We start from the raw sequence: 13,955 nt of genomic DNA, 5'->3' as shown, positions 1-13,955 counted from the left end.
CACTTACTTCTGATACTTCTGCTTTCTGTCTGTATTATAGAACCCGGATTTTTTTTTTTTTTACCCGTAGCCGGTACTGTATTTGAACAATTTGAATAGTCGTGAAAATAGTTCCCATTTATATTGCATTCGTCAAATACGAACAGTAACCTGTAATATTGAGATAGTCAGGCTAACCAAAGCAGTAGTAAAAACTACTATCTCGTAATTTCAGGACCTAACATATGTCTGCCGATTAATCGAATAGTCGGTTGTAGTGTCCTACTGTAAGATATTGCAAAATTATTCCTATAAGCATAGTGGAAACAAAAATGTAATTTAAAATAATGAAATGCTGAATACATCGTTAATTGGCATCAAACAAGGAAGAGATTGAATTTACTTTCCGCGCACAAAACTGTTTTACCGTATGAGAATTGCAACAATTGCAGTGATCATCACAGAAAAATAGTTTCAGGCAATGCGACGATGCAGTAAATTTGTATCTACCTTAAACTTTTCGATTAGTATCTGGTTGATGAGCTCGGACTGGGGCCGCGATTTGTCGGTAACTCGCCTTCGGAGGGCAGGTGGACTGTCCATCTCGTCGGGTGCGTCGGTGTCGTGTGACTCGGAACTGTCGCCAGCCCCCGTCACCCCACCTCCGCTGCCCCCACCGCCCCCAGTCAACGTTCCACCAGACGCCATCTTACACAAAGTGGAAAATGTATCTCTTGCTTTTGGCATTGTGTCGAGGGAGTTTTCTGTGAAACTCACCGCTCAACGCCGGTACATAGGCAACCGGAGTTAATCTTGAACATACAGCGATGCGAAATGTTTCTTTGGTTGCCAATCTGTTGGCGTGCCACGGTGAGTTTCACAGAAAACTCTCACGGTTGATTGCACCTACCCTCGGTTATTTCATTACATATTATTGAGAAAAATGAATCAAGTCAAGATTCTTTTCCTTTTTTCAACCCGGTTTTTTTATTTCTACACATTTTAGTGATTGCAACTTTAATTCTTACCTCGATTTGTATGCCACTGTCACCGCTATTGCACTTCGCGTTTCGCGCGGCTTTGCTGCTTTTCTTTCGTTCCTTGCTCGTCCTCCATACCAGGGGACCAAACCTTAGGGAAACAGGAAAACCGGTTCTGTCAGAATGTCGAAGCAGGTTACTTAACTCAGTATTGCGAAAATATTTCAACATGTTTTCAGAGAAATTTATCCATGCGCAAATAAACGAATATTTGCTCTTTACTTCCTCTCTCTGTGAGTTGATAAATTTCTAGATATATTGATAATTGTAAAAAATGTGTGACATACGGAATTAACAATTTCAACGTCGGGTAAATTCGCCTGTACCTATACAATTCGTGGTACATATTTTAGTACAAATTTTATCGATCGCGATTTGTCGCATGATCAACGATTAGAGAAATGAGTGAGTAGTCAGCCAATCGTGAACAATGGGACTAAAACCCAACAGATTAAAAATGATGCCTGATTGTCGGTAAAAAATCACGCGTATACGTAAAAGAAAGTGTTCCTATTTAAAAAACACAGTCAACATCAGTGCTCACTTACCGGAACTTCTGGTCATTCATCGGATCTTCCTTGTGCTGCATCGTTATCTGGGTCTGCTGTTGGGGGGCGGGAGGCGGGGGTGGTTCCCTGTCATCATCCTCGTCTAGGGGGAGAGCGTTCAACTCTTCCGAGAGACCGTCGCCCCCTTCGGAGCTCTCCTTGCTGCCCTTCTTATGGAATCTGAGAGAAAAGCTCTTCCGGAATTTCTTGAGGACGCTCTCCTGGTTCTGGGCAGCGTGTCGCTGTTGCTGAGTCTGAGAGCCGCCAGCCAAAATCGGCCCCGTATTCCCGGGGGTTCCCGTATCCTGGAGCCGGACGTGGGTCACCAGAGGTATCGTCGCCTCCACTATCGGATGCTCGGTCGAGCTTTGCACCACACCTGCGTCCCCCTCTTCGGCCGACCACTGAGGCCTGAAATCCGAGACGTTCTTTTTCTTTACCACGGAAACAGCTGCGTGTTGTTATTTTGCTGTCGACGATTTTCGATCGTCAATTTCATAGTCTGTATTTTGCTATTTCAGTCGCACAAGATCGTTCTATAGTACACAAAAAATATAAATCACACTAACCCAATTAAACAACAATTATACAGTGGGATTTTTCTGTGAAACACAACCAAAGCTGCACTTCTTACTGCTTATAAATATTCAAAAAGGTAGTTTTGGCCGCCTGGATGGGGATTTTCACGAAAAACTCACGGCATGAATATACTTATATTATAATCGAATTCCACTTCTCTTTTGGTTCTCCGACGACTGTCGGTATTTTCGGGAAAATATATAAGAAATCAAAATACTTTTAGTTCACTTTTGTATTATTGCTGATAGTGAAAAAATCTTCAAGTATGGATAACTGCTCAAGGAAGAAAAAAAAGACACGAAAGATAACATATACCGAATGTAATCATTGTGTAATAATTGACCTGTATTCTATTTAACTGCGGCAGATTATACTTTCGTATATTATACGATTTCTGGCCAGGAGCCGCAGCTGTGAAGAACCATAAACGGCGTGATTTCTGAAATTGTTTGAAAGCCGAACCGCCTTTGTCGTTGGTTTAATAGCCACCAACGGTGTTATCAATGACCGCACGGCCATACGCGAACCGTACATATGTGATAACGAAAAATTCCTAGAGATGTCCGAGAAACTTGAACAGTGTCTTTTATATGCTTATCACGTAGTATCCACAGCTGCAGGAATTCACTGTTTTTGACACAAAAAACACTCGCTTGTATACTCACAAGTCTTTTTTTTCTGCAAATTGAATCGTGACCAATTAAGGAAAAAATGCAAACCGCGAGTGAAGACGAAAGAGAAAATTCGATGACCACAATTTGAGCACGAACGAAACGCTTGTAGCGGCTTTGGAATCCGAACTCGACTGACAAAACCTGCTGTTTCGGTTGCCTGTGTGTCGCAGGAAAACCAACACACATCGAGAACTGAGGAGGAAGCCCCACTTCCGAGAACAGATTTTCAAGGGTCACTATACTTCAGGTATATAGAGTTCCAGGGTCACGGTTTGGGATTCGGCAGTCGGTCTAGTCTCGCATACAGTAGGGCCCTAGCACTTTGAAATTTTTATTTTCAATTTTCATTTCCTTATTTTTCTTGTGTTGTTTAGATGTTCGGGTAGAACTTTCGAATTTTTCGCAACTTTGATACTTGAGAAGATTTACAGAAATTTGGAACTCAAAAACGGAACCGGAATTCTTTACGGTGGAAAAATTCATCTCAACAAAGAATGAATAACATGCAGAAAACAAAAACTTACACACGATCCGACGGAATTGAATTTTTCTTTTCCGAAGAACCGTTTATAAATATAATATAATATATAAATATATCAAATATATAGAATATTTCCGCAAAATGCATTATCACATTTGCATTTTTCAATTTTCCCGAAATGAGTCTATTTCAATGAAAGATGAATACGGATCACGCATATTTGTACAGCTCTTCTATTATAATCTATTGGTATGACCAACCTAAAATTCTTACTTTTAGTAATTACTATTTTAATTAGACAGAATATAATTTTCAATCGACTATGATGTTGACCTTAAGTGAAGAAGTTCGAGGAAAATTTTTACCATATTTTTAACCTCTCGAAACGTTTCTGTCTCTCTAACTACGGTGACAACCTGATCTCGCTGTAATTTACAACACAGCAATTATCCCTCGTAGTAAATTAACTCACCCGTCCTGTAGATCTCTGTCGAGTAAAGCCGGGGTGCTAGATGCCTTGGCACGTCGTTGGGCCTTATTTAAGGTCGGGGCCCGCCTCCGATCCTTCAGCCCGTGACCACCTGGCTGCTGTTCGTGCAGAGGCTGAAAAGAAGTTGAAAGATGCTTAAAGACAGTTGGAGTAAGATGGATAGAACCTACGTAAATTTTAGCCGAACTTTTACTGTAGTACTCAAAACTTTTTCGGAGGAAAAGGCCGCAAGTAAAGCCGATTACAGATGCGAAGGTTATTTGCAAGTTGAATATGGACAGTAAGTCGAAAGCAGGAAAGTCCATTTTCCCTTCTTTTTCTTTTTTTATCAACGAATTTCAAGCAGACACGGCAATGTGAAATTCTAAACTTTTTATGCAGAAATGAAATTTTTATTGTCAGTAAAGTGTCGCGAACAAAGTATTACCCTATAGTCTGTTTCAATCGATTTTGTTCATGAATAAGTTCGTAGGTATCTGTTCAAATCATGTGAAAAATTGATGTTGCGACGGGAGCAAGAATTGGCATCCCATTTGCGAGGCGATGATTAACTACCAAAGTATGCGAATCGCTTGCGAAAATGATTATATGCATAAAAAAACAGTAATATAATAAACATCTTCGAATTCAATATTAAAATTCTTCTTACAATTTTTCTCATTTGAAAATCTATCTGAATATTATTAATTACAAATATAAGTGGCGTAATTTTGATGACTAATCATAAATCAAATCTCGTGGCAAACTTTTTTCTTCTCTGCTACCTGCAGAGAAGACGGCAAAGAGCCTTCGAAAGAACACTTATTTTCGATGTGATTTTAAGAAACGTAGGTATATAAAAACTTACTGAATGCAATCCTTCAAAATAGACAGAAATAAATAACTAGATTGATAAAACGTTACTGACAGTTAAAGGTTCGTCGAATTGAAAAAGTTTTAAGTTGTAATTATGTTCTCTCTCTTATACTAGATTTCTAAAAAATTGACGACATTTGTAAGTATGGGCGATTGGGAAAAGGGGCTGATCGATGAAACGTGTTATTTCGAGTCTCCGGAGGTGTCGGGACAACATGCAGGGCATACCAGGGTTGAAGAATAATGGATCAGGAAATTGAATACCCGAGTAGGAGTAGCATTTAAATTTAATTTCCTGTCTAGCAGGCGTCATCTCGGCGGGCCTGGAGCTAATTCATAATGCAAACGAACACAGGAGGACTCGGTGTTATCCCGCATGTATCCAGAGAGAAGAGAGACGTCTGCCAATTCTCCTCTCTATCAGATTCAATATTAACCGGCTAATAAAGACACCGACGAAAATTTCTGCCGCACGTGTTCCCGATAACAAATTTCCCACCAACACAAATTCCGCAGCGGCGGCGTGCATAATGAATAAGCGATAAAAGTAATTATACCGTAGAAACTATCGCTTGCTGTGTTTGGGAGTCTCTCGGTAGGTATTTGTAGCAGGAAAATTTGTTACGGTTCACTCGAAACTTTGCAAATTCCGGCGGATCCTTCACCTATCGATTAGACAATGGAGATAAATTTCAATCCCTTCGCTCACAGGCGCACTCTCGATCCTTGTGTATCGTTGTCACGCGAGGGGGGGATGTTATCTTATCTTGATGTCGCTGGCAAGCCGCGCTTCTGCTTTGTTGACGATCACTTGAGTTAAATTCTTGTTAACCCCGAATTCAATGGAGATCTGCGGGATCCGGAATTTGCTCGAAAACGGGGTTGAGAAAAAATTCGGAATTATTATCGGTAAATAGAACGGGTCACAATAGCAAATCTCTCAAGAATCGAAAATCCATTTCATGGAATATCAAAATCCATAAAGTTAAAATGTAGAAAGGTGAAAAGCACAGAAAGTCAAGACAGTTTGAATTGTACAAATTGTATCAAAATACAAAGTCAATAATTATCGTGTAACAGAATTTTAACAATTTGATAGGTATTATTAGTGCTTTTACCGAACCTTCTTACATTTTGCTTTTTTATAGTCGATTTTCTACATTCCAAAATTAGGCTAAAGAAATCAAGCCACGTTTCATTGAAAGAAGTGTGTAAGGTTAAATCTATTGACTGCCTATATCGAAAGTTAGTAAAAGAGATAAAAAACCCTTCGAAAAGTATCCGGAAATTTTATTTGCACTAATGATTGTGATCAGGAACAATACGTCATTCATCATATTACACTATGGTAGTAGAAACGAATTTGAGCGACTTAGGAATACTTGTGACATAAACAATTTGAGAAAAGCTTTTATACTTAGCACGCTGAAAAAGATTGAACTCTGGTGTTTTTGAGCTCATTTTGCTCACTTTTAGATTTTCCTAAATTGTGTCAAAAATATAATTCGACAAATTTTACAATTTACTGTCGTTACACTACGAACATGGAATTTTCGATGAACATTCGAACGATATCTGTTGCACCGTTATTTCATAAATCAATTTTTATCCACCGTGAACATCACAATTTGTAAAAAAGTTTCAACCGATATCTGGAAATTTTGATGGTGGTTAAAATGAGCCCACGAACATTAGAATCGAATCAAGAAAAGCAATGTTCAATCACTCGAAACGTTCAAAATTTTTCAAATTGTTAATAGCTCAGCTTGTGTTATCCGAAGTTGCTCAAAATCGATTCAAGAATATTGTTTACTTCACGTTCACCATCAACCACCTTAAGAATTAAGAATAAACTAGCTTTAAAACCTGTGCTTGCTAAAGCTCACTCGAGGTCGGATGCCTAGTGTACTTGGTTTTTGTGCTCGTGCGCTCGCTTACTCGTTGTCAGTGTTTTACCAGATGACATAGTTCTAGGGGAGACTGGGGCACGATGACTCTCCAAAAAACTTTGGTATTTGCTTCACAATATACAGAATGTACACTGTCTTTGTGCATGTGACGCAACTCGAATCTGCCCGTAAGATTTTTTCTGCATAATGCTACAAATCACGTTTACACATGCATGCAAGTATAACGTATTGTGATTTTATGACAATAAATTTCGTCAAAAAATACCGCAGAACAATCAGTTAAGTGCTAAAAGATTTTAAACATGACGCACAGCAATTTTAGCTCTAATCGAACGACGTTATTGTCGTGTATTCCTATGTGCACAATGCCAACCACGCACCAATTGCAATTTCTTGATCCTGGTCGTTCGGTTTTTTTTCGGATTCAAAATGTTATCTGAAGCACGTATATTGGTTTAATAGTGCAAAACATGACGTTTTCAATAATCAAACTTGTAAACTTGAAAATTAGTCCTGAAAGTCAAAAGTTACCAGGTCAAGGACCTGGACAGCCAGAACTACGAAGCGCTTGCTCTGGAAGTCGAGTTTCATCAGGAAGCAGACCTGGAGCCCAGAAACTACGGAGCGCTTGTCCTGGAAGTCGAGTTGCACCAGGAAGCGAACCCGGAACGCACGATCAGTAGGTAGAGAACCCGGTACTCGAAATCTGCGGAGCGCGATTTTCATACGTCCGCTCTACTACGCGGTTGTTTCCGGACTGAGGAATTCGGCTGGCTGATTTTCGTTTATATAGATTGACGACGTGAAGAGAAAAAAAATTTTGGATGACGTCACTTTCTGAACATCCGAACATCCAAACTTTGGTTTCGAACCGTAATACTATGTATAGTGTATGATGATTTTTCCACGGACGGTTTACGCGTTAAGGTACCCACACCGAGCGAGGGTAATTGTCTGGGGCTTAAGCCATCGCCCTCGTCATCGTACGCTCGAAGTTTGGTTCTAATTCGATTATACGGCGAAAATTAGGCGAGCCCAAGAGCGTGGCAGTAACACGATTTGACGGGATCGTGCGGACGTGGGTGAAAGCGGAGATATACGTATAATACAAACCCACCTGCCGGACTGAATCAAGGGATTAGACTCGACCGATCGGAGCAGTTTAGTTAATCGTGCGAAGGAATCGGGGAATCGGGGAAAAACTTATCGCTAAACTCTAACTGCAGCCGTGAATTGCGGAAGATTATACTCACTGAAACTGGCGCTGTGTGAGGCGCCGGAATTTCCGGCCCTGCGATGAAACTCCGGTTTGGACTCGGCGATGAACGCTGAGAGTCAAGACCTGATCGATGCCAGGGTGTCGAACCTGCGTTGCTGCTGCTGTTGCAGGTGCTGGAAAAACGAAATCATGTTTGGACTCCGATAAAAATAAAGCAATAGGAATTAACATTCGGACTATTCTCCTCGTTTTTTATACCGAGCTTTGTTCGAGGTTTCCAAAATTAAGACAAGTTTTTTCACATCGTTTACTTTCATCCCTTTGACTTACTTTATGGCGGAAAACAGCATCAATTTACCGATCTATCTCTTTAGGCTTTCAATTTTTTCTTGTCCTACTCTAGTTTACTTCCCGCTCTTAATTAAATTTTCCAGTGTTGAAGCGATTGTACATGGACAAAAATCGGTACTTTTTATTCATTTTATTGCGAGATGGTCGTATGTACGTTGAGTGTGCATCACATTATCACAAACGTGAGTTACGAAGCTCTGTGTAAAAATAGGAAAATAGAAAATACTGGGATTATGAAAGAAAATCTTTGATATCGATGATTCGTTAGAAATTGCTTCGTAAATGTTCAAAATTTAGTAGATACGATGGCTTATTTTATTCAATTGACTACTACCTACAAATTGAATTAAAAAAGTGTGCTTTTATCCAGTAGGCAATTCAATATTACCATTTATTGATCCTAGCCAACATTGTTACAATATTATAACATTAATTATTCAACGATTCCAGTGTGACGAAAAAAATGGTTGCAGGGAACTAGTCGGAAATAGTCTTTTGAACAAAATGAGCCATTGTATAGATCAGAAATGAAACGATGCTATTGAATTTTTAAAAGTTTCGTAGCAATTAAGAATGAAGAATCGATATCGAAGGGTTTTTTTAATATTCGAATATTGTTTGTCTTTTTTTTTTTACGCTCATGCAGATTTATGCAGCTTAGAAATCTAGTAATTCGATCAATACACAAAGTACGACCATGTACCGATGTATTAAAATTTGAAAAAAGTATTGATTTCTGGCCAACAAATCTCCCTCAAATCTTCTCTCTTCTAATTTACTACTCTACTTAATCTTGACCCCCATAGCCAACGCGCGATTAGAGAAGCGGGGAAGCGAGATCGTCCGATCGGCGATCGGCCCACGTCCCGGATGACATTCGATATTCGTGTGGCCCTTTCCGTCTCCGCAGGCAAAAGGAGTGCCGAGCTGTGTACAGTAATGGCGCGTGGTGCAGTATGGGAGAAACGCACACGGACCTGGAGAACCAGTTCTGTCTCTTATGCCACCTAATACCTGCAGACGGTTATTACAGGTATAATGCGAAGGCGGTTGGTGCTGCAGGGCAAGGCGAGAAACGTTACACAGTGTAATAACGGTACCGGTACGCTTTTCTTATGGCATATATGCACGGCACAATGTCCCTTGGTACTTTCGCCTCCGTCGATCGTCAACCTTCGCACCCTTATCTGCGGAACCTGCGAATATGATGTGCAGAGGATCTGCGCACATGCCGAAATCCGCGCTCAACGATTTAGTTCACGAAAATCAAACGAATAGTTTACACTTTTTTTCTGCATCTTTTGTGGCTGATTTTATTTTGCAAACGCTGAGCTTTCGCGTAAATTTATAATTTCTTATTTCTGGTGTACAGAGCAACTATTTTTTGCACGCTGGACGAATTGCGGTTCATGATTCTCCGAATGAGAATTTAGCAACGCCGTTTCCTCTAAAAATTACGCATCAAGAATTTGATCTCGTTTATAACTATTGCGGATAAGTTTTGGTATAAAATCGTTGTAAGGATTACAAAAAGTTTTCGAAGGTTCGTTGACGAGTTACGAAACTTTCGATATACACTGTGTACAAGTTCGTTAATACATCGATGAGGAGCTCTTCTTAAACTGCTTTGGAACAAGTTGATGATTCGGGTTACTCGTAAACGAGCTTTCGAAAGCTCATTAATCAAATTGTAATGACTAATTGCTGATACCAAAACTGATTAACATCTAATCTTTGTTCAAGAGATTTATACGTAAGGCTGATCGATCCAAACGATTCGAATTAATTGCAAGAAATTTGGTCCAAGCAATGAAATCATAAATTTTATTAGTTTAAAAAAATGGAGGATACGTGGACGCTTGACCATTTGGAGTTTCGACCAATCGAAAATCCGTATCAAGATAAATTTTTACGAGTTGTGTGGTTGTACTACAGTACAGTCTTTATAAATATTTTCATTGATTGCCATGTTAACCATACCCAATTCCCGCGGGATACTAACTAATTGTACAAAACTTTCTTCCAATTCGAGAAATGTTTGAAGCCATTTTACTAGTACTGTTGCAGTAACCACGACAAATGAAATATTTCTTCTCGTTACAGTCATCGCATTATGAACTTCCCCACTGTCAATCCGCAGTCACGTGTCGCGAATGCTTCAGGATCGGCCGCGACGCGTCAGGTACGACGATATCGGTGTTCGCCTCCTGTTCTCTGGTCGAAGTAGAAACGATAAATCACGTCGCAATTCCGCGACTGACGTAACAGTATCGGCTCGAATTCGCGGTTCGCATTCGATCGCGTGGGACTGTCGTGAATTAAATTACCTGAGAGTTGAGTCGTGTGGCAACGTGGGCGAAAAAGAACTGGCCTGCACTTCTTCCTCCAGGGTATCGATCTTCGGCCCTCCCGTCGAAGGCGGAAGGTGAGCGAGCGTCGACCGATGGAGGCTGGCGGTTTAAAAATTCGCGTGCGAATCGCGCGGCTCGATGAAAACCTGGTCGCGTCGCCCTGGCCGTTCGTTAGGCGAGAAATTGGCAAACTACGCGGATTCCTGACTGACGTCGTCGGCGTCTTGGTCTCTCTTTCCCGCACGCACACAGCCGCGAATGTTGTTGCAGGAATTAGCACGCGCGTCATAGAACGCTAGTCACGTGACCGCTCTCGGCCAGGTCACGTGGGACACTCACCCACTCACTAGTCACTGTGAACAGCTCGAGGAGGTGGGGGTGGAGGTATTTCACCTGTATAGGTATACCAACACCTGTACCTTACAGGCGAATACCTCCGCTCGGCGAGGTCCGAGCCGATTTCGATAACAGATCCATACGGGAGGGATGAAATGGTCGAAAAGAAATTGCTTGTATCGAGTGTGCACTGCATTTCTCTCGGGAGTGTATTGATATACCTTGATCAAATATTTTTTCCGATTAAATTTACTCTTCAATGAACACCCATGATATGTATACCTGTACTCGTACCAATCATTGCAAAATATGTCCACGCCAACATTGTATACTGTACAGAAAATGTGCTCTGGACTTCTATTGGCTGTAACTTAATGTCGAATCTAACACCCTCTGATGTCAGCTTAGCAATACCTGATGTCAATCTAACGCTATCTAATGCTGAGCTACTAAATTAACCACACAAATTGTTCTGCAGTAGTCTATTTTGGTTAATTTTAAAATCGCCATCTTGTTACAGCATACCTGTACCTCATCAACTCACTGTAAGGCGTATTTACACATCGATTTCTATGTTTTTCAAATGATCTGCGGATTTTAATTCCGTGATCGATCGCAGACGAAGGTACCCTATACATCAGTTATTTTAACGCTAGGTCAATGAGCTCTGCTAAAAGTAAATTGCGTTGATGGTTTGTGTGCGAACGTGTCATGTGCGATTTATACGCGTAGGCGGGTATAAGATTGTTTGTCTTTCCTTATATTCTTGTACGTGCATAAAAAGAATTAAAACCGTTTAAACAACGTCGCACGTTGAAGACGTGGCAGCTGATTCAACGTGGACTGAGTAAATTGAAGTCCAACGGACTCCATCCCTGCCCGCATTACGTCATTTCTCATCATTTGCCAGGAAATGAATACATAGAGAGAAAAGTTTGCCGGTTACTGAATCGTTTCACAACGTCTGGGGTTCAAAGTCCAGCGCTTGCATTGCATCAAACTTTCAACAGCAATTTTTGCGGCTCTTCTCGCTATAACGTTTCGTACTGACCCATTTTCGACTCGTAATGTTATTGCATAGCGTTATGATAATGTAGAATTGTAGAAATACTGACAGCGTTTATCCAGTACAAGAAATAAAACTGTCAATGAACACACCAATTATTTTCTCTACATTTATTGCACAACCCTAATGATCATGAACGATTGTTCAAAGATGCGAATTTGCTTCATGTCTGTACATGGTTCAGTTTTTATTTCTTAATCTTGAAAGATAGTAAGTGAATCGAACATATACTGGTGCGAGTTTGGACAAAAAAATCGAAGACTGAGAAATAAGGAGCATAACCAATTCGAGATGGTAACTGACGACGCAGGGAAGCAACAGAAGAAGCCCGTTTTAAAATACTAGATAAAAGTATGCTCACCTTTCGGCGACGTTGTGGGCGAGGAAGGACTTGGGCAGCGAGAGGGATCGCTGATGTTGATCAAGAGGCGATTTACCGGGGTTCGAGTCTTCGCGTTGGGCAGGCGCACTTCCGGGTCTGGTTATAACATTGTCACCCGAGTGTTCAGGAAGAGTAACAAAGGAGCCAATCATGGCGTCCTCCATGGGTGTGGAGGCTCCCGAGCTTTTCGCGTTCCTGGGGCTTTTGGTGACGGTTCTGTCGGAAGTGGTCACCCAGATATCGCTGCTGGACGAGGAAGTGGACGAGGTACCGGGCGGAGACGGTTTACTCTGAAGAGTAGGCTCCGCGTTCTTGTGGACAACAAACTCTCTGCACTCCGATGAGCCGTTGCCGGAGGCGGCCTGTAGCGCCGGTGAGCGCCTGGCGGCCTTGACCAAAAGGCTCTTCGGCGTCCTTTCGCGGTCCAGAAGCTTCGGCTGGACTTCGTCCCTGATCTCTCGGCGACTGGACCTCTTCTTGGTCTGCACCTCGCGCTCATCCATCTGCTCAAGTGACCCGGGCGATGAGGAGGCGCTGTTCCTGCCGCTGGGGTCGACGGCCAGCCGGCTCCGAGAGGCCGGATAGCTCTGGGACATTTTCATGCTGCCGGGGAAGGAGCCGACAGTTTGTCCGGGTGAGTAGAGCTGGGAAGAATCGCGCTGCGAACAGTACGGCCAGAAGTTGCAGGTGCTGCTGTTGCACCTTGAGGACGACTGCTGCTGCTGGGTTTCCGGACTCACCCGGCACACTTCCGGGTGATGATGATCTTCCGGTGATATTTCACCAGATATCTGGCCACTGCCTCCTCGCTGCAACGTTCGCGGTCGCTGGTTGTGCTTCACCGGCTTTGACGTTTGCTGCTGTTGCTGCTTCGAACTCGAGGGTACGAAGTACACCTCGTAGGAGCCGCTCGTTCCTCCTCCGCGTCTTTGATCACTCTCGTCCCGTCGATCACCGTACTGTCGGTTTGACATCACGCTTCTGGTCATTGGTCTGCTTCGCGTGCCGTACAGAAATTCGGTAACCACTTCAGCCTCCCGGAGAAGTTCGTCGTTCAGTGCACTGTCCGTCGATTGGGCCTTTCCTGTTAAATATTGCCAAAAGTGAAAGAGTTGTTTAGTAGGAGTCGATTTTGATCATTTGATACTAATAATCGACGCTGTTACTTTGAAGGAAAAAATCTGCAGGTACTATTCATTGTACCTATCTGTGATTCAACAAACTGTGTGACAAAATGCGTGAGGGATTGTAGTTTTGTTCAACTAGGCTGATTGTATCTTGTCAATGAGCTTCGTGGTTAAGTTATTGGTAAAAAAACTCTTGGGAAGTATAATTCAATACCCTTATAAATTGCTGCATTTTTGCGTAAAATGATATATTCTACGTACAGTTGTATTCTGACAATTTGGGATAATCGTGAATACTACCGATTCAAGAGGCAATTTTTGGAGCTGACTTGCAGATCACAATTATTGAAGATGGCCACGTCAAGTATGAAAAACACTATCACCATCAACTGATTATTGGTATTTGATAAAGAATATTTGCATGCGAATAAGTTAGTCGAAAACTGTTTATCGTATAATTAATATATCTGTAGACACTATCGAAGGCTCACCAAGTTATCGTACTACCTTAATATCATGATATTCCATCCAGTACGACAACTCGCTAAACAAAATTGAAGAACTCAA

The 13,955-nt window shown here is 41.7% G+C and overlaps 1 protein-coding gene across 4 annotated transcripts in view; it reads right to left on the bottom strand.

Moving 5' to 3' along the window:
• LOC107221588 overlaps window positions 1-13,955 on the bottom strand; it is a 33,448-nt gene that overhangs the window by 8,838 nt on the left and 10,655 nt on the right. For 3 of the 4 annotated variants that reach the window (XM_015660634.2, XM_046736355.1, XM_046736356.1), the window contains 6 exons: window positions 12,241-13,345; window positions 7,810-7,948; window positions 3,774-3,904; window positions 1,568-1,978; window positions 1,008-1,110; window positions 490-687 (listed from right to left, as the gene is read on the bottom strand). In XM_015660634.2, coding sequence (XP_015516120.2) covers window positions 490-687; window positions 1,008-1,110; window positions 1,568-1,978; window positions 3,774-3,904; window positions 7,810-7,948; window positions 12,241-13,345 — 2,087 coding nt within the window. The remainder of the gene's footprint in view (window positions 1-489; window positions 688-1,007; window positions 1,111-1,567; window positions 1,979-3,773; window positions 3,905-7,809; window positions 7,949-12,240; window positions 13,346-13,955) is intronic. The other variant, XM_046736354.1, reaches the window with a different exon arrangement.

Source organism: Neodiprion lecontei, chromosome 4 (assembly GCF_021901455.1).
Source record: "Neodiprion lecontei isolate iyNeoLeco1 chromosome 4, iyNeoLeco1.1, whole genome shotgun sequence".
NCBI lineage: Eukaryota > Metazoa > Arthropoda > Insecta > Hymenoptera > Diprionidae > Neodiprion > Neodiprion lecontei.
The sequence above is the reverse complement of the archived record's forward strand: the minus strand, read 5'-3'. Positions and strand labels throughout refer to the sequence as shown.